The 24,691-nt window shown below is 44.6% G+C and overlaps 2 protein-coding genes across 4 annotated transcripts in view; one reads left to right on the forward strand and one right to left on the reverse strand.

Moving 5' to 3' along the window:
* Positions 1-18,303, reverse strand: part of LOC137306618 (GA-binding protein subunit beta-2-like) — a 49,295-nt gene extending 30,992 nt beyond the window's left edge. For both annotated transcript variants that reach the window (XM_067975922.1, XM_067975921.1), the window contains exons 1-2: positions 18,134-18,303; positions 569-676 (exon numbers count right to left, since the gene is read on the reverse strand). In XM_067975922.1, the coding sequence (XP_067832023.1) occupies positions 569-676 (108 nt within the window). In that variant the 5' untranslated portion in view covers positions 18,134-18,303. The remainder of the gene's footprint in view (positions 1-568; positions 677-18,133) is intronic.
* The window catches only part of LOC137306619 (CDC42 small effector protein 1-B-like), a 59,737-nt gene continuing 52,891 nt past the window's right edge, over positions 17,846-24,691 (forward strand). Inside the window, exon 1 of one of the 2 annotated variants that reach the window (XM_067975923.1) lies at positions 17,846-18,325. The gene's annotated coding sequence lies outside the window, so the exon portion shown is untranslated. The remainder of the gene's footprint in view (positions 18,326-24,691) is intronic. The other variant, XM_067975924.1, reaches the window with a different exon arrangement.

Below are 24,691 nucleotides of genomic sequence, written 5' to 3' on the forward strand. Positions count from 1 at the left end.
TTTCCCCCTTTCCATCTTCCAGATCCACCCACAGAGATTGTGTTCCAATTCCCAGTTCCTTCCTCTCATCAACATATAAACCTTCCCCTACAAACAGTGCCATCCCACCCCTTTCTTTCCTTCTCTCACACACACATATAGGCCTGCAGATTTGCTGCCCGCCCATCCTCATCCTTTAGCCAGCTTTCAGTAACTCCTACAATAGCCATCTGCTCCCTGTTCACCATCACTTCTAACTCATCCAGTTTATTTCTTAGGCTCCTGGTATCCCCGGCCTTCTTGCTGTGTTCACGTTTCCTTCCTAACAACTGGTCCACACTGTTATCCGCCTGCATCCTGAACACTGCAGTAATACTGGTTTGTAGCCAGATTGTTGTGGTTTGAGGTTTTAAAAGCACCACTTTCTCTTCCAGCAGTCTTGCGGCACTTCCTGCGGGTGGACCTTGCCTGAACGTAAGGCGCTATATATTTCCTGTTATCTCCCGTTTTTAAAAACATGAACAAAAACAAACAGAAAAAAAACAATAAGAAGTCCCATTCCCCCCCCCAACCCCAAAAGTGCACTTACCCAATCTGTGGTGAAGGGGGCGCCATTTGCCATTAGTGTCCGAACCTCATCATCCTGTCCTTTTCGAGCCGCCTCTAACAGCCTCTTTCCCAAATCCACCAGGGACATCTGGTTGTGCAGAACAAAAAAAAAACAGGTCAGTCAATAGCTAAACAGAACGTGCCTTAGGGATGAATCACATTGATTACCAAGAACTGCAAAGGATGATCAAGGCGAATAAACGAAGCTCAAAATGTTACGATCCACTAGCAGCTGTTGCATGGTTCAAAGAGAGATAAACAACAAAAAGTTGTGGTCTCAGTCTTGTAAACTTAAAGTTTTCAGAACATTTTGTCTGCAGCATTCTCCCCAGGATCGGATCAAATTATATGTTCAAAAATTCTTATCAACTCCCTTAAAGGCTTGGTGAGTAACTGCACCAACTGATGTGTAACGTGCCATACCAATCAGGAGGGTCCCAGGTTTGACTCGCAGCCTGTACTGAGTTAACTGATCAACTGGGATGCTATAATTAGTCCTGCTGCCTCTGGGCTAGGGAGGGGAAAAAAATAAATGCCAAGCTTCCCACTGCTAATTGTTATCCAAGGAGCCGCACCCCCCCCCCCCCCCCCCGCCCCCACACACCCCAATCCTGGAAAGTGTACATGTGTGGATATCGGGTGAGAACAGCATGGGGTTCATCTGCCACGTTCTCCACATGACTGAACAGCTAACACGTGAGGAATGGTCATTTACAAAAGAGCTTCCGGCACCTCCTCATCCTTACCCCAGCAGGGGCAAGAGCCTTCAGGAGAGAAAATTCACATCAGCGACAACTGCTGTTTTCACAGTGAATGGGATTAGCTCATAAATGTTGCAATATTGTGGATGAGTTCACTTGGATGTTCTACAGCACTAGGAAGGTACCATTAACCAAAAAACATCCTAAAAAGTTCCCCATACCTCCGAACAACTAAAAGCACTGGTGTCGTACCAAGCCATACCAAATGGAAGATCCCAAATTCCTAGTGTCTGCTGAGTTCGCTGATCTCTGCTGGTGCAGAACTTGGGGGGGGGGGGGGGGGGGGGGGGGGGGGGGGGGGGGGGGGGGGGGGGCGGGGGGGGGAACGGAGGGGCTACATTTGACCTCAGTACCCTTGGGCCAGGCACATGTGTGGATAGTGAGGGAAAATTAGGCTGGGCCCGCCCATGGTTAAATAACCTGCTGACTCTCCAAATCGCCACACTTTGGTTTTAAAAGATTGCAGGAAAATGCAGAAAGCAAAGCCTGAGGGAGTTAAGGACAGGGATTGAATTGCTTTCGATTCCAGTTGTAAGGAAAACTTTACCCAACTTTGTTTGCAATAATATTTAAACAGCTCAACAGTGATCTTACACTGGCTGCATTCCCATCCTCATCCCAATTTGCATTTTATACTTTCAAAAAGTGATGTAGGCAAGAGCTTGGCACCAAGGGGAATGGAGGAGGAGGGTGGAAGGGGGAAAAGAGAGGAAGAGTCATTCTTGGGCTACACTCACATTCAGTCTTCACGGTACTTTTACACTTTACCTAAAGATTTCGCCACTGTATACATTCCACTGGGTAATGAGGCAGTGCTGCTGGGCTCTGTTATGTAATGCTCCATTTATATGTATTAAACATCTTATGTCTGCACATACTTCCTGTCACACTTTTCATTGTAAACTCCTATGTTCACATTTATAATGGAAACTACCTATGTAAACTGGTCACATTGTAATGACCCACTGGCCAGCGGAGGAACTGAAGCGCCACCAACGTGGAGGGATATTATTACAGTGCGACAAGTTTACATAGGTAGCTTCCATTATAAATGTGGACATATGAGTTTATAATGGAAAATATAAAAATAAGGACAGAATGGAGACTGAATTACATCTGGTCCAATTATTCCCCATCCACCAACCAAGCTTCACTTGGTCTCAACTCCCTGTGTGCAATGGGAACTTGACTCGTATGTATTAAATTTGCTATGTATGTCGCACACTCCTTATTTGGGCATCACCATTCTGTGACACGAAGTCACACCTGTAGCTTCACAGTTCTACCATTAGGTGGAGCTTCGTAAGCTCCAGATCCCCATACCTACAGCAGTACTAATGCACTCTGAGGGAAATTTGCTTTGTCCTGACTTTCTATGGGAAATACATTAGTGAAGTGTAAACAGGAATGACCAGCTTCCCATGTTTATTTTGCAGGAACAGACAGCCTTCAGCCTTGGCTCAGTGACCGCACTCCTGCCCGAGTCAGAAGATTGTGGGTTCATGCCCCACTTGAGAGAGAGACTTGGGCACATAAATCGAGGCAGACACCAGTGCAATACTCACATTGCCTGCAATGGCAGAGAGGCCACCTTTTAGGATGAGATGTAAAACTGAGGCCGGTCTGCTCTCTCAGGCAGACGTTAACAAATCCTATGACACCATTCAAATGAGAGCAGGAGAGTTCTCCCAGTGTCCCTCAAGTCAACGTCACTAAAACAGATGATCTAGTCATTATGGGACCTCACTATGCACAAATTGGCTGCCACGGTTCCCTACATTACAACAACGAGGACATTAGAAAAGTGCTTCATTGGCTGTGAAGCGCTTTGGGACATCCTGAGATTGTGAATAGCACTTAGATAAATGCAAGTTTTCTTTCTTTATTTAACCAAGAGCAGATTCATGGGCCCAATACTTGTAGGCATAAGATTCCATCTTAAGAAAGCATCATTTATGCCAACAGAGCAGGAACCACAAGCCTGTTGTTGGCTGCACTCCTGTAACATAAAAGCACCCCCAGAGCATTAGTGCTGGAGCAGATCATCCACCCAACCTCTTGGCCAGAGACTATTAACATTGCAGAAGATCCCGCTGAAGAAAATGGCACACCAAAACAAAAAAGAGGGTAATAAAAGTGCTTATGTGAGTAGACACCAAATCCAACATGAAAGCCCCCTGCCTTCACCTTCAGAGCGGTGAAGGAGTTGAGGAACAATGTGCCTGACCATCGAATGAGTTAAGTCAGCTTCAGCCATCTCCAAACTAAAATATAGTGCAGAGTTAATGAGAACCAGGAGCAGCCCTCAATTTCCTGTGAAGGGCGGTTTTGGAAACTGTTCCAAGAGTAATTGTAATGGGATGAGAAAATTGGAATCATGGAAATGCTGCTTGTGCAAAACTTAAACTTGTTTTTCGGATATTTTGAATGCACTTGGGGAAAAAATAACACAACCTTCAGCAAATGCACACAGGAGTTCTTCAAACCAGGGACTTCCTTTCCTCCTTAACCAAAAACAATGAGGCACATTGAGGCCAAAATAAAATTCACCAATATTTCCTAGGGAATTTTAAGGAAAGTGGAGGGTATAAGCATCAACTGTGGTTCGATGCACTAAGGCACATCATCAGGCAGTAACAGACTAGAAGTCCAACATCCAATTGCATTTATATAGTACCTTTAATGCACTAAACTTTGCAAGGTCCTTCAGAGGGGAAACAGGCACAGAGCTGATTCTTAACTGTTGTAAAAGGCTGATATAATAACACCACTACTCTATCTTATCCCAAAGGTAAAGCAGAAAGTCGCAAGAGCTGCTGGTTTAAGAGTGCAGATTTTTTTTCCCAAAAAATACCGTCATGGTGATATTTTTAAAAAAAGTTTACAAGCTTTCATCAGAACACTCCATCAAATTGAAGAGCTCAAATTCTGAAATTGATGGCTAACGAGGAGGAAGCCACAAGGTGTTGGATTGTGTATAGGGATCGCGCAGGAACTGTACAAATGGAGACACCACAAGAGAGGCTCAGGGACCAGCACCAGCACTGAGTAAGCGGCTGAGAACATCCCATCAGTCACATGCTGAGATCCAGATATGCAGCTTCCCAGTCCAGATGCAACAGCAACTACTACTTACATTTATAGAACCCCTTTTAATAAAGAAAAACATCCCAAGGTGCTTCACAGAGGTGTAATCAGACAAAAATGGACACTAAGCCAAAGGAGGATATATTAGGTAGGGTGACCAAAAGCTTGGTAAAGAGGCGGGTTTTGAGGAGGGAAGTGGAAGGGTTTAGGGACGGAATTTCAGAGAGTGAGGCTTAGACGGCCGAAGGCACGGCCGCCAATGGATGGCCAAATTGAGGTGGAGGATGCACAAGAAGCCAAAGTTGCAGGAACAGAATGTTCTGGGGTGCTCCAGGGCTGGGGAGGTTAGGGAGATAGGGAGCAGCAAGGCCATGAAGGGATTTAAGTACGAGGACGACTATTTGAAATTGGAGGCTTTGGGGCACCGGGAGCCAATGTAGTTCAGCAAGGACAGGAGCAATGGGTGAACGCAACTCGGTGTGAGATAGGATACAGGTAGCGAGTTTTGGATGAGCTGGTGTTTACAAAGCACTGAGGATAGGAGGCCACCCAGGAGCATTGGAATAGAAACATAGAAAATAGGAGCAAGAGTAGGCCATTCGGCCCTTCGGGTCTGCTCCGCCATTCAAAATTATCATGGCTGATCGTCTAACACAGTACCCTGTTCCCGCTTTTTCCCCACATCCCTTTAGCATTAAGAAATATATCTATCTGCTTCTTGAATACATCTAATGACTTGGCCTCCATTGCCTTCTGTGGTAGAGAATTCCACAGGTTCACCACCCTCTGAGTGAAGAAGTTTCTCCTCATCTCGGTTCTAAATGGCATATCCCATATCCTGAGACTGTGACCCCTGGTTCTGGACTCCCCAGCCATCGGGAACATCCTCCCTGCATCTAGTCTGTCTAGTCCTGTTAGAATTTTATATGTTTCCATGAGATCACCTCTCATTCTTCTAAACTCTAGTGAATATAGGCCTAGTCAACCCAATCTCTCCTCATACGTCAGTCCTGTCATCTCAGGAATCAGTCTGGTAAACCTTCGTTGCACTCCCTCCATGGCAAGGACATCCTTCCTCAGATTAGGAGACCAAAACTGCACATGTGGTCTCCAGATGTGGTCTCACCAAGGCCCTGTATAACTGCAGTAAGACATCCCTGCTCCTGTACTCAAATCCTCTTGCAATGAACGCCAAAATACCATTCGCCTTCCGAACTGCTTGCTGCACCTGAATGCTCGCTTTCAGCGACTGGTGTACAAGAACATCCAGGTCTCGTTGCACCTCCCCTTTTCCCAATCTATCACCATTCAGATAATAATCTGCCTTTCTGTTTTTACAACCAGCGTGGATAAATTCACATTGATCTACGTTATACTGCATCTGCCATGTTCTTGCCCACTCATCCAACTTGTCTAAATCACATTGGAGCCTCTTTGCATCCTCCTCACAGCTCACATTCCACCCCAGCTTTGTGTCATCTGCAAACTTGGAAATGTTACATTTAGTTCCCTCATCCAAATCATTGATATATATTGTGAATAGCTGGGGCCCAAGCACTGATCCCTGCGGTACCCCACAAGTCACTGCATGCCGCCCGGAAAAAGACCCGTTTATTCCTACTCTCTGTTTCCTGTCCGTCAACCAATTCTCAATCCATGCCAGTATATTCCCCCCAATCCCATGTGCTTTAATTTTGCACACTAACCTCTTGTGTGGGACTTTATCAAAAGCCTTCTGAAAATCCAAACACACCACATCCACTGGTTCTCCCCTATCTATTCTACTAGTTACATCCTCAAAAAACTCCAGTAGATTTGTTAAGCATGATTTCCCTTTCATAAACCCATGCTGACTTTGTCCAATCCCATTAATGCCTTCCAAGTGTTCTGTTATCACATCTTTTATAATAGACTCTAGCATTTTCCCCACTACTGATGTTAGGCTAACTGGTCTGTAAGTCTCTGTTTTTTCTCTCCCTCCTTTTTTAAATAGTGGGGTTACATTTGCCACCCTCCAATCTGTAGGAACTGTTCCAGAGTCTATAGAATTTTGGAAGATAATCACCAATGCATCCACTATTTCCAGTGCCACTTCCTTTAGTGCTCTGGGATGTAGATTATCAGGCCCTGAGGATTTGTCAGCTTTTAGCCCCATTAATTTCCCTAGCACTATTTTTTTTACTAATACTGGTTTCCTTCAGTTCCTCCCTCTCACTAGACCCTTGGTTCCCTAACATTTCTGGGAGGTTATTTGTGTCCTCCTTTGTGAAGACAGAACCAAAGTATGTGTTTAATTGTTCTGCCATTTCTTTGTTCCCCATTATAATTTCCCCCATTTCTGACTGTAAGGGACCGACATTTGTCTTCACTAACCTTTTTCTCCTGACATATTTATAGAAGCTTTTACAGTCAGTTTTTATGTTCCCTGCTAGTTTACCCTCATACTCTATTTTCCCCCTCTTCATCAATCTCTTTGTCCTCCTTTGCTGAATTCTGAACTGCTCCCAATCCTCAGGCGTGTCGCTTTTTCTGGCAATTTTATATGTCTCCTCTTTGGATCTAATACTATCCCTAATATCTTTTGTAAGCCACGGTTGAGCCACCTTTCCTGTTTTATTTTTGCGCCAGACAGGAATGAATAATTGTTGTAATTCCTACACACGCTCTTTAAATATTAGCCATTGCCTATCCACCGTCATCCCTTTTAGTAAAGTTCCCCAATCTATCATAGCCAACTCGCAACTCGTACTTTCGTAATTTCTTTTATTTAGATTCAGGACCCTAGTTTCGGATTCAACTATTTCACTCTCCATCTTAATGAGAAATTCTATCATGTTATAGTCGCTCTTCCCTAAGGGACCCCGCACAACAGGATTGTTAATTAATCCTTTCTCATTGCACAATATCCAGTCTAGGATCGCCTGTTCTCTAGTTGGTTCCTCAACGTATTGGTCTAGAAAACCATCATGTACACACTCCAGGAATTCCTCCCCCACAGTATTATTGCTAATTTAGTTTGACCAGTCTATATGTAGATTAAAGTCACCCATGATTATAGTTGTACCTTCTTGCATGTGTCTCTAATTTCCTGATTAATGCCTCCCCTACATCTCCACTACTGTTTGGGGGCCTATAGACAACCCCCACCAACGTTTTCTGCCCCTTGGTGTTTCTTAGCTCCACCCATACAGATTCCACATCGTGATTTTCCGAGCCAATATCCTTCCTCACTATTGCATTGATTTCCTCCTTTACTAACGCTACCCCACCTCCTTTTCCTTTTTGCCTGTCCTTCCTAAATATTGAATACGCCTGGATGTTCAGTTCCCATTCTTGGTCACCCGGCAGCCATGTCTCCGTAATCGCAACTATATCATAACTGTTAATATCTATCTGAGCTGTTAACTCATCTAGCTTATTGCAAATGCTCCACCCATTAAGACACAATGCCTTTAGACTTGTCTTTTTAAGATTGCTAATCATTTTAGTTTTATTTTGCACTATGGCCCTATTTGTTTTTCGCCCTTGTTTTCTCTGCCTTCCACTATTGCTTCTTCCCTTTCTGTCTTTTGTTTCTATCCTTGTTTCCCCCTCCTCTGTCTCCCTGCTCAGGTTCTCATCCGCCTGCCATTCTAGTTTAAACCTTCCCCAACAGCACTAGAAAACACCCTCGCGAGGACATCGGTCCCGGTCCTGCTCGGGTGTAACCCATCACGCTTGTACAGGTCCCACCTTCCCCAGAACCAGTCCCAATGTCCCAGGAATCTAAATCCCTCCCTCCTACACCATTCCCTGCAGCCACGCATTCATCTGGTCTATTCTCCTGTTCCTATACTCACTAGCACGTGGCACTGGTAGTAATCCTGAGATCACTACCTTTGAGGTCCTGCTTTTTAATTTATCTCCTAACTCCTTAAATTCACCTTGCAGGACCTCATTCCTTTTTTTAAACCTATGTCGTTGGTACAGATATGGACCACGACTACTGGCTGTTCACCCTCCCCCTCCAGAATGCCCTGCAGCCGCTCCGTGACATCCTTGACCAGAGTACCAGGGAGGCAATATACCATCCTGGAGTCATGTTTGCGGCCGCAGAAACGCCTATCTGTTCCCCTTACAATTGAATCCCCTATCAATATAGCCCTGCCACTCTTATTCCTTCCCTCCTGTGCAGCAGAGCCACCAGAGGTGCCACGAACATGGCTCTTGTTGCTTTCCCCTGATAAGCCATCTCCCCCAACAGTGTCCAAAGCAGTATATCTGTTGAGAGATGGCCCCAGGGGACTCCTGCTGTACCTGCCTAGTCCTTTTACTCTGCCTGGTGGTCACCCATTTCCTTTCTGCCTGCGAAATCTTTACCTGCGGTGTGACCACCTCACTGAACGTGCTATCCACGATAATCTCAGCATCGCAGATGCTCCACAGTGAAACCACCCGCAGCTCCAGCTCCGAAATGCGGTTAGCCAGTAGCTGCAGCTGGACACACTTCCTGCACACATGGTCGCCGGGGACACCTGTAGTGTCCATGACTTCCCACATAGTGCAGGAGGAGCATATCACAGGTGCAAGCTCTGCTACCATGACTTGCCTTAGATTTACACTGCGTTCAACTCTCAGGCTCTCTTCCCGCTCTCTGGACTCTCCTTTTACACTGCGCTCACCTCTCGGGACTCTCCTTTTACACTGCGCTCACCTCTCGGGACTCTCCTTTTACACTGCGCTCACCTCGCGGATTCTCCTCCCGCTCTCCGACTCTCCTTTTACACTGTGCTCACCTCTCGGAGTCGACTCTGGAGATGACAAAGGCATAGGTGAGAGTTTTAGCAGAAGATGGGCTGAGGCAGGGGTGGAGACGGATGGTGTTATGGAGGTGGCAGTAGGAGGTCTTTGTGACGGAGAGGACATGGGATCGGAAGGTCAGCCCAAAGTCGAACAGTCTGGTTCAGCCAGAGACAGTGGCCGGGGAGGGGTTGGAATCAGTGGCAAGGGTACAGAGTTTGTGACAGGGGCTGAAGATATTGTTTAACTGGAGGAAATTGTGGCTCATCCAAGACTGGATGTGACACAAGCAATCTGACAACACAGGCAGTGGAGGAGTTGAGAGAAGTGGTGGAGAAGTAGGGCTGGTTACCGTCAGCATACATGTGTAAGTTGACTCCATGTCTTCCGACGATGTCACCAAGGGGCAGCATGTAGATGAGCAAGAGGGGGGGGGGGGGGGGTCATGGATAGATCTTTGGGGGACTCCAGAGGTGATGCCACAGGGGACGGAAGAATAGCCATTGTTGGCAATGCATACTTGAGTAGCCCACTCTAGAGCAAAGATTCAGGTATTTGATATTATTGATTTCATCAGCAACTCAAGAAGCTAGTTTCAAATCAGAGATTCAAAAAAAACTACAAATTTTGAAGTTCATCTTCCATACCAAAACAGCAATTGTTACTGTTCCAATTTCACATGGGTCGTCACATTCAGTACCATTGCTGTAAAGTGCCTCAACCCAGCAGGAGACTAGTCGCTTCCATCATCCATTTCTGAATATATTAGTAACTGAGGGACCATAGGAACAGGTGTAGGCCATTCAGCTGCTCGAGCCTGTTCCGCCATTCAATTAGATCATGGCTGACCTGTATCTTAACATCTACCACCTGCTTTGGTTCTGTAACCCATAATACCCTTCACCCCCAGTTCCAGTGATGGGCCAAATGCGATTTTTAATTACAACTAGGTCACGAATATTAATGTCAATAGTAGTGTCACAAGGCAAATTTAGCATACACTCAGAAGGGGAAATAAAGCACACTTTTAATGTACAATATTTATCATCACAAAGTGCTCCTGCCACTACTGTGACACCACCCACATTTGGAAGCACAGAACTGTACTGCTAAGCATTTTTCACATAGTACGAGAATTCTACGACTGCCCACTTTTTACACTTTACAGAATTCCTAGTGATAATACTTCTCTTCCCCTCCAAAGAAGGGTTTTATCAGATTTTACATTTTCAGCTTGCAATAACAAGAATGGCACCCGCTTGTGTGGCACCATTTCAAAAAAATATGGCAGCTGAATGCAAGCAGCATGCCTTTTACACGTGGTACGGGCAGGAGTATAATCAACCAAAGTGATACGAGAAACCTGGCAAGCATCCAACAGAGATGAATAGAAATATCCCAAAGTCAAGACTATGAAGATGATCTGCGCCAAAACTCTGAAGACACTGAACCCACTCTGCTCATAAAGTGTGCCACAACTATCGAGTCCAAACCCATCCAAGGCTTTGTGTTGGCTCTCCTGTAGCAATCTGTTGGTAACTCTGCATGTCTCATATTGGAGGCTGCTAGCATGGTTGGAAATTTCAGTCTGATGAGCTGAAAAGCAGTGAAACTTGGCAGCTTGTAAGTAACATCTGCGTTTTTATCCCTTCATCTCAAAACTCTAATGAGGTTCTTTATCTACTTTCTTAGTGCAGTTTATTTTTTTGTGGCTGGGTTATAGTTCCTCTTCAGAGATGTACCAAAAAGTTTTTAGCCGTCATTTTTAGCTCAATGGGTAGCACTCTCGCCTCTGAGTCAGAAAGTTGTGGGTTTAAGTCCCACTCCAGGACTTGAGCACACAATCTAGGCTGACACTTCAATGCCAGTATCAAGAGAGTGCTGCACTGTCGGAGGTGCAGTCTTTTGGATGAGACGTGAAATCGAGGCCCCATCAGGTGGACGTAAAAGATCGCTATTTTGAAGAATAGCAGAGGAATTCTCCTGGTATCCTGGCCAATACTTATCCCTCAATCAACATCACTAAAACAGATTATCTGATTATTATCACATTGCTGTTGTGGGATCTTGCTGTGCGCAAACTGGCTGCCGCGTTTCCTACATTACAACAGTAACTACACTCCAAGGTACAGTGGCCGTAAAGCGCTTTGGGACGGCCTGAAGTTTCAATAAACTCACAGTACTGACAGCACTGAAGGGATTGGGATATCTAGAATACAGAAATCACCTAATGAGAAGTTTCAGACAAAAACTGAATAACACTCCCAGGGACTGACTGCAAAGCTGCACTATAGTGTTGGAATGAAACCAGAACATGCTAGAACTACACAGCACGTCAGACAGCATCTGTAAAAGGAATAGACAGATTGCAATGTTTTAGGGTGCGTTACCCTTCACAGGATTGAAAGATGGACAGGCATTTTAGTAGGGTTGGAAAAAAATGAGTGAAAAAGGGGAAGGGACAGAATCAACGACCCTGTCTTTACTCTTTACACGTATGAACTGATTTGCTCTGTGTGTCCAGCATTTTCTGGTTTTGTTTCAGATTTCTAGCATTTGTAGGTTTTTCTTTTTTTTATCTTGAGTTCTGATATTGGTGTGTAACAGCACAATGAAAGAAGCCCTTTGACTCATATAACCAAGCTCTCCCAGCAGACCATGTACAATCTGCAGCATCATTAACTCTCTTTTGATGAAATTTCTCCCTGCAATAAAAGTTTGAGGAAACCAATTTAATACCCTGTATTATTCAACTCCATTCCTACGATCTTAGCAGGACTGAGGCAGTGTTCTGTCGAATACTTAGATAGCCATATCTAATCTTCACTTATATAGTTTTCAATCTGTTTCAATAAAAGATATTTGTCTGGCTCCTTATAACTCAGGGAACGGACCAAGTTCTTGCAGTGACCAGACTGCTGGCCCACTGCCAAAATTACTCAACCAGCAGTAATTTTTCCTCTTCAACATTTAAAACATATCAAAAAGCTTACATTTCTGGGCCTCGATTGGATGGAAAAACAACCTTCAGGGCTGTTTTTCAGCCAATCAGAAGCCCACATTTGTAACCCGGGGCCAGACCATTAAAATGAATGGTGGGACCCCAGAGAATCAGTCAAAGAAGTTAAATTGTTGAACATAAAAATAAAAGTTATGAAGAAGCAATAGAATTGGGTAAATTAGAGAAAACAGGGAATTAAAGAAAATAGGGAGAAGTCAAGCAGAAATTTACTTTAAAAAAAATTAAACATTATTTTCCAGTGTTTTAGTTGTACAGTATTAATTACAGTAATAAAGCTACTCCTCCCAATTGAGTGTCATTATATAGTAACAGGGCTTCTTTCAGCATAGATAGAAAGACTTTCCAGCCCATGTTAGCTCACCCATCCAGAAAGACCTAACAGATCCTCCAGTCACAGCTTCAGCCTCTTAAATAGGCCCACAGTTTTCGCCTCCAGTAACCTACTTCGAAGTACATTCTATACGTTCATTACACTTCTGGACCAATTCTAAATTTACCTTTCTCCCACTTGAACCTTTGCCTTCTTGTCTGACTGTTCAGCTTCAACTTGAAGCTGTGTTCTGGACTTGCCTTTTCGATACTGATTACTACAGTATCTTATATAACTCTTATAAATTACCCTAACAGTCACCCCTTTTCAAGGCTGCAAAGCCAAAATTTATATAGGTCTTTCCTAAAATCACTGTGCATGAGCTGAAAATGTAATAAAAGATACCTGGAGCTGCAGGCATGGATTAAAGGAGCTGATCATTATGGAACTGGGGGAAAAACAAGTCAGAATTCTCTTAAATGTCTAGCCTTGCTTAAGCCGTGGCAATTTTGTACTCGTGTCCTTTACTCCTGTATTTATAGTTTCAGGTAAATAACACTAGTTCATTTCCTGTGGCATTGATTGCAATGGAAAGAAAGTATCAAATAGATTTGTAACTGCCTTTCTGCTTGTCTAATTATTTCCATCATCCTATTTCTCGCTCTCTGCATGTCTCCCACATACTTTCCCTCCTTATGTCTGTTTTTGTCTGACTTTAATCATTTTTCCTCTCTCTCGCTCTGTGTAAGTGCCTGATTTTGCCTGTGCCCTGTAGGTCTCATATACTTACTCCCTACATCTGTGGCTGGATGTCCTCTTGTTTCTCTTTGACAAGTTCAAAAAGATAATTAAATAAAGTTAAACCTTAAAAAGATAAAAAGTCTTCAAAATAAATGGCATCACTTCATTGGATCTAAATTTAAAAACGATAATATTTCAGATCTGCGAGAAAGTGTTAAAAGATAATAAAATGTTTCAATAAATCTTTCCTTGGATTAATCTTCTTGTGCTCCAAAAAATTAAATCTCTCTTTTGGGCACCTTGGATATACATCAGTACAGGTACAGAGAAGCTAATTAAATAACATGATATCTTTCTTCTGTTAATCTGAGGCCCAATGCTGATTCAGGCAGACACAAGAGATCTTATGGCAGTTCTTCCAGTATCCTGGCTAACATTCAGCTCTCATCTTGCTGTTTGCCGGACCCTGCTGCGTGCTAATTAGCTGCAATGTTTGCCTATGTAATAACAGTGACTGCTTCAAAAAATTAATGAACTGGCTGTGAAGTGCTTTGGATGTGAAAGACACTATATAAATGCCAGCTCTTTCTTTCATTTCATTTCTCTCTTTCCTCCACTGGCTGTCTCCGACTTACAAGGACACAGGAAAGGCAGCAATAAGATAAATAAGTTGAATAAAATTAAATGTTTGTGTTTAAAAAGATAAATAGAATTCAAATCCTTTCTTTGTTCTCTCTGCATTGAGCAAGAATAAATTGTAACAAGAAGCTTGTCGTAAACAGGTCAGTAGCCAGTCAGGCTTCTGACCCTCTGGCAGACTGGTAATCACGTAATTGAAAATGTCACATGCTAACCAACATATAAGGAGCATGCAGGAAAATAACAATCAAACAATTATCTGTCTCAAACGTGCCCCTCACTCAAATTTTTAAAAATAGATGGCTCCATTCACATTATCCAAGTCTTTCTGTAATTTTAAGAGCCTACTCATGCTCCTTCCAAGAAAAAAAAATCTTTCTCCAGTGATGAGGCAACTATAATTGCTGTCGATGTCCCTGGGCTAGAGGAGCAAATATCAGCCAGGATTCCACTCCCGACTGCTACTCAGTGACCACTACTGGAAAGTGCATGTATGTGGACACCAGGTGAGGCCAGGCTGTGATCTCGCACAATCAAATGGCCTGCAACATCAACTGCCTCACGCATCAAGAACGGCCACTTGGCAAGATACGAAAGAGGTACTGGCACCTATATAACCTTACCCTGCAAAAGTCAACTCCCTCGGAGAAAACTGCAAAAAAGTCTGCTTTCCTCCAACAACATCAAGTCCAGCTTAGTCAATCTATCCTTACAATTTCTCATGAGTCCTGCAATCATCTACACCATCTTTATCTGAATACTATTCAATCCACCAATGCCCTTAAATCGATGAAAAGCAAAATACTGCAGATGCTGAAAATCTGAAATGAAAACAGAAAATGCTGGAGAAGCTCAGCAAGTGAGGCAGCATCTGTGGAGAAAGAAACAGAGTTAACGTTTCAGGTCGAAGACCTATCGTCAGACAAAGGGTCTTTAACTCTGTTTCTTTCTCCAGAGATGCTGCCTCACTTGCTGAGCTTTTCCAGCATTTTCTGTCCTTATCGATGAGTTGTACTCTTTTGACAATCAAATGCTCTCCACATGCAAACAATTATTGTACTTAGATAACCTTGCAGAATTCACAGAATCACAGAATGATACAGCCCAGAAGGAGGCATCGTGCCTGTGCTGACTCTTTGAAAGAGCTATCTAATTAGTCCCATTCCCCTGCCCTGTCCCCATAGCCCTGCAAATTTTTCCTCTTCCAAGTATTTATCCAATTCCAATTGAATTTGCTCTCACTGGAATAAGAACTTTTTGTAACATTCACCCCATGTCTTCAGAGAGTACACTCTTGTTAGTGCCCTCAGCTAAGGTACGGTTCTGAGAGTGTCAGCAACTCACCCAAGTCTTCACCCAGTGAAACTAGGCAGTAAGTACCGGCAGGCTGTATGGCCATAGGGGACTTCACAGCTGAGTCAGATCCTAAGAATGAACCTCACATTGACTGAATACTTTTATGCAAGTTTTTCCCCAATTTTACCAACAGACATTATCAAATGTTAGATGCAACAGCCTGAGCTATCTTACACTTTCCATATGTCACTCAAAGGTTATCAGGACCCCTCAACTAGATTACATACATAGAACGTACAGCACAGAAACAGGCCATTCCGCCCAACAGGTCCATGCCAGCGTTTACACTCCACACGAGCCTCCTCCCTCCCTACTTCATCTAACCCTATCAGCTTATCCTTCTATTCATTTTTCCCTTATGTGTTTATCTAGCATCCTCTTAAATGCATCCATGCTAGTCACCTCAACTACTCCATGTGGTGGCGAGTTCCATATTCTAACCACTCTCTGGGTAAAGCAGTTTCTCCTGAATTCCTTATTGGATTTATTAGTGACTCTTATATTTATGGCCCCTAGTTCTGGTCTCCCCCACAAATGGAAACATCGTCTCTACTCTATCCTATCAAACCCTTTCATAATCTTAAAGATCTCTCATTCACCCCTCAGTCTTCCCTTTTCTAGAGAAATGAACCCCAGCCTGTTTAATCTTTCCTGATAGATGATACCAGAGCTGAGAGGTTATACCGTAGTAATTTTTTTTTGCACCTTCTCCAGTGCCTCTATATCCTTTTTGTAATATGGAGACCAGAACTGTGCACAGTACTACCAAGTGTGGTCTAACCAAGGTGCTATACAAGTTTAACATAACTTCTCTGCTTTTCAATTCTATCCCTCTAGAATTGAACCCCAGTGCTTGTAACGCCAAGCAATAGTTTTTTTTTAAAAAGTCAACTTTTTTTTCCACCCACTAGTCACCAGACAGTAACCACTACCTCATGACTGTAGTACAATGACAGCATCATATGATCTTTTACAACTTAAAAAAAAAATCAGGAAAGTGTTAATATAACATTTGAATACTAATAGCAGGGTCAGCATCAACAAGAAGGTGCGACACCATTTTCTGGACAATTGTTCTCAGTCTTTGGGTCTTGCAATCTTACAATTAAAATGGTCAGGATTCCATTACAGCACACCGGAGATACAGGAACCCATGTTGCCTTCCAGTTTCTAACAAAAAACACCTTGCATTTTAAATCAACACCAGGTCTTCCTCTTTGCAACTGCAATACCACACAGCCTCTGAAGCCAGCACTGGGTCTTTCCAATGGATAAACCTTTGACAGCACTTATTCAATAAGAGAAAAGGGAGTTCCTATGACAGCCTAGAGGGTAACGGCACTGTGTAGTGTTGTGCTAAGCCATATGAACCATAACATCTCAGTTCAAATCTTGAGTTGACTTAATGTGCATATTTTAAAGTACAATTTCTCAATAAAACAGCACATGAGATCTTAAAATAGTTCACTTCCTTAAAAATTGCCAGGTCTGTGGAGCACACATGCACCATTCATGACATCAGCTGCAACACTCACAGGTTACCAAACAAATTCCATACCCCATGACTGTAAATGCACCATAATATGTTGCACTGAGCTGTTCAAACCAGGAAAGCCCCTGGTTCCATCACCATTCTGCAGCAGTATTGGCCATCTCTTGCCATTCAAGTTTTTGCTCTAGTTTTAAAATGGGCTAGTTATTTGGCAACATGCAAAACAAGCAGATGATTAGTTCTTTTAAATACCAACACTACAATTTGCTTCAGTAGCCCTTGACTAAGGTGGGGGCAGGGGGAATAATTGAGAGTCCTGATCATGATCTAGCATCTCCTGTTAGAAAGTGTGCAGGAGTGGACAACAGCATCAGGCTCACCAGAGATGCCCCCCACGGTCAAATGGCATGCTGACATTCATAGTCTTAGGTTCACACGTGAAGATTAACCACTTGAAAATCTAAACACAAATTCCGCATAGAATGACACAGCACAGGCGGCCATTCAGCCCTTTGTGCCTATGCCGGCTCTTTGAAAGAGTAATCCAATTAATCCCACTCTCCTGCCCTTTCCCCTGTAGCCATTCGGCCCTTCGTGCCTGTGCCAGCTCTTTGAAAGAGTGATCCAATTAATCCGAATCCCCTGCCCTTACCCCCGTAGCCATTCCACCCATCGTGCCTGTGCCAGCTCTTTGTAAGAGCTATCCAATTCATCCCATTGCCCTGCAAATTTTTCCCCTTTCAAATATTTAGATACCATGAGGAGACCAATTTCAATTTCTGCTGCTGAAAATATTCCACTGGATGTGCATTTTTTTTTAAAAACACAAGAGATTGAATGCAACCAAATTTCCTTTTTAAAATAATTTATCTCAGGTAGCAAGTAATTCCCCACCCAGCCATCTTTTCAAGCCTTGAGCTAAATCTTTTGTCCCTTTGCCAGGATGCAAGAGGGGGGTGGGAAAAAAAAATCAGACAAGACGGTGAGTCAGGAATATCTATAGAGAAAGGGGAGGGGGACGAAAATCATACAAACAGCCTCATCCACCATCTTTAAACCCGAATCAACATCATCATCGACCCAGCCCAGGGGGGAGGGAAAAAATTAAAATTAAAACCCTGCGCTCACACACACATTAAAAAATAAAGAAAAACGGATTGAACGAATGAAGATGAAAACAGGAAATCAGTTTTTTGTGCCTTTTCCGGGGGAAGTTGATGAATTTCTTCTAAACTCGACTTCCACATCCGGTGGAGAAACCTGGAATTAAACTTCATCCATTTTTTTTCTCTATTTATTTACCTCAGGTGCGAGGCCACAAAAACAAAACAGCCGCGTCGGGCCAGTTCGACTCTTACCTTCTCCAGCGGCCTGGGAGGGCGGAGATGTTTTGATTTCCTGAGGCGACTTTGGCGGGAGGTTCGAGCTCCTGAGTTTTTCGTTAACTTTGCGGCAATTTTTAATTTATTTATTTTTTTATTTTAAAAAAAAAGGAACGACCAAAATGGCGGCCGCTCATCTCCGGAAGTGGAAGGCGTCCAGGCGGAGAGGTACACGCAACCGCTAGGGCTGGTGACTCGACACGTTGGCGCCAAAACTCAACGGGCCGGCGCTTGGTCGGCATCGGCCCCCACGTTGCTTTAGGGGGTGGGGGTGTCTTTTTTTCACCTCTCCCGGGTTTTATCTGCTTTGATTTTCAGTCCGAAAAGCGAGTTTGTGGTTGGGACTATTTCGTTGCTCGGGCGCTTACGCGCTGTCGGCGCGAGGAGGCTGGGAAAGTAGTTCGAGGTGTTGATGGGTTTTGGCGCGCACTTTGTGCCAAGTTTCTCCCCTCGGAGACCCAGACGAGGAACGTATCAGTTGTAATATTTTATAGACTTTTATTTGAAAAAATACTTTTAAGGTTGATTAAGAGGTAGTAACTAGTCTCAAAACTATTCTTGGTGAATCTACAGATGAGTGGTTATAATTCAAACCACATTTTGCTTTTCCTCAAGAGTTAACAGTCATTTTAAGTTAAATTTGGATTGTGTCAGCCGGGATGGTAAAGTTGACCTGGCCCATGAGGTAAAATGAGCATGTTCATGATTTCTAACCAGTGACACCCTTGGCTAGAAAGTGCACGTGTGTTGGCTGTCTAATGACAGAAACTGGTTTGGTCATGATGATGCCTGCCATGTTTGAATAGTCTCAACTATTCAGGCTTGAGCATGAAGTGTGACCACCTGAGTGAGTTACCTGGAAGCTGCCGGGTCCCCTGGACCCCGTACCCTAGCAAAAATCATAGAATCCGAATCGTTACAGCAGAGAAGGAGGTAATTCAGCCCATCGAGCCTGTGCCGGCTCTTTGTATAAGAATAGAGGAGGGGAAAAAAAATGTTGCTCTAATATAATCCTGTTTATCTGCCCCTAAACCACTTCATCCTATAATCAAAGGTTGTTAAGTATTTAGGTCCACCATTAGCCCAGTTAAACACCAGGGAGATGTTAGGAACGAGACCTACAACAGCTCAGGTTTCTGTAGTGGCTCACGGGCCAGCATACAATGAGTATTCTACAAACAGGAATGACAAAAGGAACAGAGAGGTGAAAGCGAAAGGTGTTTAGGAGGCATGAAAGAAAATGACAAGATGGAAGTGGGTGAGGGAGAGCTTTTGAGGGTGGGTGAAGGAAGAGTGAAGTTGGTTTCGGAGGAGGGTGCCTGTAGGGGTGGAGATTGTTGAAATAGGGTGGGATGTGGCCATGGAGGGATTTGAGTCCAAGGATCTTAAAATAAACCTCTTGGAGCATGGAGCGCCAGTGGAATATCGTGAGGATTGGGGTGAGGGTGCAAGTCATGGCATTCTGAATGAGTTGTGAAGGGTGGAAATGGCCGTGTTGGAGAAATCAATCCTTGAAATAGGGTGGGATGTGGCCATGGAGGGATTTGAGTCCAAGGATCTTAAAATAAACCTCTTGGAGCATGGAGCGCCAGTGGAATATCGTGAGGATTGGGGTGAGGGTGCAAGTCATGGCATTCTGAATGAGTTGTGAAGGGTGGAAATGGCCGTGTTGGAGAAATCAATCCTTGGGTTAATGAAGGCGTGGGTTAGGAGTTTGGCAGTGTAGAGGCAGGCGACCTTTTAGAGGTTGAAGAAGTTGGGCTTAAAAGATTAGAGGGAGGAAGCTGAAGTTGAACGTTAGGCCAAGGTTCCACATTGTGGGCTTAGTTTGTGGTGGCAGTCAGGAAGGTAGAGGCAGTCACAGAATGTTTTTGACTTAGCTGGAGGAGGTTCGAACTCATTTCAGGTCTTGATGTCGCAGTTGGCGAGAGTGGTGACAGCATGAGGTCGATGAAGGAGGTGTAGCTGAGCCTTGTCAGCAGAGCTTGTGGAAGCTGACCCCATCTTTCTGGATAGCGTCAACATCGTGTAAAAGTGAAGGATGAAGGGGTCAAGAAAGGAGCCTCGAGCCTATGGGAGAAGAGGCTATTGGAGGCGACGGGAAGAAATGGAACCAATAAAGAACAGTGCTGTGGAGGAGAGACATTCAAGCATGTTGTGGTCACCAGTGTTGAAGGCAGTGGAGAACATAAGAAATAGGAGCAGGAGTAGGCCAATCGGCCCCTCGAGCCTGCTCCGCCATTCAATAAGATCATGGCTGATCTGTGAGGTTGGGGAGGGACAAGGAACTGCGATCACATGGGAACCCTTGGTGACTTTGACCAGTTTGGTTTGACATTTAGGGCTGCCTGATTGGAAGGTCTCGAACAGAGAGAGATGGGAGCATAATTGCACTTTTCTTTGAAGCGGTAGGAAAAATGAGGGGATTGAGAATAGGTGTTTTGAGGAGTGAGTGATAGTTTTGAAGGCCACGGGGATCATCTGGGAAAACAGACCGATGGATGTCAGCAAGTGTAGGCCTGAGGAGGGGAAGCTGAATAGACAGGAACTGGGATGGGTGGGTGTCTAGACTTGACGATTCCAATGCTTTCCTGGCCTGCCTCCCATCATGGACCCTCCATAAACTTGAGCTCATCCAAAACTCTGCTGCCCCGTATCCTAACTCGCACCAAGTCCCGATCCCCCATCACCCTCTGTGCTCGCTGACCTACGTCGGCTCCCAGTCCGGCAACGCCTCGGTTTTAAAATTCTCATTCTTGTTTTCAAATCCCCTCCACGGCCTCGCCCCCTCCCTATCTCTGTAACCTCCTCCAGCCCTACAACCCTCCGAGCTCCTCCAATTCTGGCCTCTTGCGCAACCCCGATTTTCATCAATCTACCATTGGCGGCCGTTCCTTCAGCTGCCTAAGCCCTAAGGCCTGGAATTCCCTCCCTAAACCTCTTTACCTCTCCTCCTTTTAAGGTGCTCCTTAAAACGTAGCTCTTTGACCAAGCTTTTGGTCACCTGTCCTAATACCTTCCTGTGTGGCTCGGTGTCAAATTTTGTTTGATAATTGCTCCTGTGATGCGCCTGGAGATGTTTTGCTATGTTAAAGGCGCTATATAAATGCAAGTTGTTGTCAAGGGAGCAGATACTGGGCTTCATGGATGAGAAGTGTAGTTAGTGTTGGATGAGCGATGGAGGAAGATCAATAGAGCAAGGAGATGGGCAGGAGTGGAAGGAGAGCAGATGGCCTTGGTTTTGGACATGTGTCCATGAGCTCCTCACATTTGGTGCCCATGAACAAATTGTAAACCCATTTAAGTAAATGACGCTGTATATTTTTGAGTGACTGGCATCAAAATGGGCTGCACGTTCAAATCAATGCTCCTGATTAGATCTGCAACTGTTCAGCAGTTGAGTGAGATTTGAAAATATCTAGAACAGGAAACCAGACACTAAAGTTCACCCTAGATGTGTTGTGGCTTCTCTGACTCAACTGGATATGCCAGTGAGTAACTGAGCCAGTCATACAGACCAGTAGATGTACTCACTGTTGTAATGTAGGAAATGTGGCAGCCAATTTGTGCACAGCAAGCTCCCACAAACAGCGGTGAAGTAAAATGACCAGATCATCGGTTTTTAGGTGCTGGCTCAGGGGGTAAATGTTGGGCTGGATACCGGGAGAACCCCCCTGCTCTTCAGACAGTGCAGTGGGATTTCTTTTTTTCATCCACCTGAGAGGGCAGACAAGGCCTCAAGTTTGCAAATGACTCCTAATAATATAGGAGGGACAGTAAGTAGCGCAGATGGGAGCAGGGAGTTGCAAAGGGGCATTAAGTGAGTGGGCAAAACTATGGCAGACGAAGTTTAATGTGGGCAAGTGTGAGATCACCCGCTTTGGGACGAAGAAAGATAAATCAGAGTAATTTCTAAATGGTGAGAAACTAGGAACTGTAGAAGAGCAAAGAAATCTGAGGGTCCAAGTGCACAAATCATTTAAAGCTGGTGTACAGGTACAAAAAGGCTAATGGAATGTTGGCCTTTATCTCGAGAGGGCTGGAATACAAAGGGGTGGCAGTTACCCTTCCGTTGTCTAGAGCCTTGGTCAGACCCCCATCTGGAGATACTGCGTTCAGCTTTGGGCACCGGTCCTCAGGAAGGGTGTAATGGCCTTGGAGGGGCTGCAGCGCAGATTCCAGAATGATACCAGGCCTTAGAGGGTTAAATTTTGAGGAGAGGTTGCATAAATGTGGGTTGTATTCCCTTGAGTTTAGAAGATTGAGGGGTGAGGAGGCGTTTAAAATGTTAAAAGGATTCGATAGGGTAGTTACAGAAACTATCTCCTCTGGTGTGGGAATCGAGAACGAGAGGGCATAATCTTAAAATTAGAGATAGGCCAATGGAGATGGAAATCGGGAAGCACTTTTTCTCACACGTGGTTGTAGAAATCGGTAATTCTCTTCCTCGCCCCCCAAAAAAAGGGCTGTGGATAGTGGGAGTCAATTGGAGCTTTCAAGACTGAGATGGATAGATTTTTGTTGGGTGAGGGTATCAAGGGATATGGAGCAAAGGCAGGTAAATGGAGTTAAGGTATAAATCCGCCATGATCTAATTGAATGGCGGAGCAGGCTCGAGGGGCTGAATGGTCTCCTCCTGCTCCTATATTCCAGAGTGTTAAGGATTGTATATTGTACATTTTGTTGACTTGTTTGAATGTCATTTATTTTGTTGTAATCTAGTAAATATTTTCTGTGATCATAGTGTACTTTTCTTTTGGGCGGCTCACACTGATATTTGGAAACTAGGATGGGGGTCGCAGAGAGCAGGTCAATATTTGCAGGGGGCTTAACCCCACAGAGAAATTTGAAGACTTAACCTAAGAGAGAGAATCGTGCTCCGTGTATTTAATGGAGACCTTAGAACAGCTCGAGAGACCCAGGAACATCTAGGTGCCTGGAGATCAGGTCTGTTATATTAAAGTTTGCTGTTGACCAGACTCTCTGTGACTACAGGCTCGGGTCTGCAGTCCGTCTACGCAGCTATTTGCGGAACCGTGGCTGAGTTTTGGGAGGTCGCTGAGCCTTAACGTGGCTTTCCTTGATGACGATGAAGGTGAAATCAGCAGTTGAGAAGAGGTCATGTTTGGCAACCCTTGCTCACCTCCTGTGAACAACAACTTCCCATTTATACAGCACCTTCAATGCAGCGAAACATCCCAAGGCGCTTCACAGGAGCGATTATCAAACAGAATTTGACACCGAGCCACATGAGATATTAGGACAGGTGACCAAAAGCTTGAACAAAAGAGGTAGGTTTTAAGGAGCGTCTTAAAGGAAGAGAGGGAGGAGGAGAGGTTTAGGGAGGGAATTCCAGCCCTTTAGGGCCTAGACGGTTGAAGGCACGGCCGCCAATGGTGGAGCGATTAAAATCAGGGACGTGCAAGAGGCCAGAATTGGAGGATTGCAGAGATCTCGGACGGTTGTAGGGCTGGAGGAGGTCACTTAGATAGGGAGGGGTGAGTCCATGGAGGGATTTGAAAACAAGGATGAGAATTTTGAAATCGAGGCGTTGCCAGATCGGCAATGTAGGTCAGTGAGCAGAGTAGTAAGGGCTGGGAGTAAGCCAATTTCCTGCCCTTAAAGAGGCAAATGATTCAGAACTGGGTGGGGGGGGAAGACCATTAAAATATTCTTAATGTATGATTGTAATATTTCTTAGCTTGGTTATAACTGTGAGGATATAAATAACGAACATAGCGTAGAGAAGCATATTGAGATTCCACTCTGCCATGGCATAGAGAGGTAGGATGAATTAATACCTGTGATTGTGGACGCACTGAGTTCCCAGTTAACGCTGCGCGGAAGTGCAGAGTAGAGTTCCAGTAATCTTCTCCACAGCAAAGGATAAAAATCAGAGGCTCCCCTGCTCAAATGCTGCTCTCGACACCCTTCCTATTGAGCAGGTGACCAGCACTAGCAGAGGAGTGGTATCCTTGAATTACATTGCATAGAATTACATGGAGTCCATAGCATAGAAACGGGCCAATAGGCCCAACAGGTCTATGCCGGCGTTTATGCTGCACACGAGCCCACTCCCGCCCCTCTTCATCTCACCCCATCAGCTGAAGTGTGGGACTGAACCGTGACTGGGGAGTATTCCAGGTTCATACCTTGGTCTGTGCTATCGGCCAGGGCGATGGTGATGGGGCTACAAATTAACTCAAGCCCCCCTTCCCTCCCAAGGCCAAACATTGGCCCAGTTTCCCACTTCTGATTGCTATCCAGCAAACTCTGCTGGAAAGAGTGTTCCATAGGGTCTCAGTTGAATGGAGTCAGTGGCAGACACTGATTGTCCAGGCTAACAAGGCAGCTAACAATGGCTGCTTAGGTCAGATGTCAGAGGGCAGCTATTGTCTGGAGCTGTAGCCCATTGAGAGTCAGGAGAGGGGCAAATAACCTTAAAGTTAGAGCTAGGCCGTTCAGGGGTGATGTCAGCAAGCACTTCTTCGCATAAAGGGTATTGGAAATCTGGAAAACTCTCCTCAAAAAGCT

This window comes from Heptranchias perlo, chromosome 44, assembly GCF_035084215.1.
Source record: "Heptranchias perlo isolate sHepPer1 chromosome 44, sHepPer1.hap1, whole genome shotgun sequence".
NCBI classification, from domain to species: Eukaryota; Metazoa; Chordata; class Chondrichthyes; order Hexanchiformes; family Hexanchidae; genus Heptranchias; species Heptranchias perlo.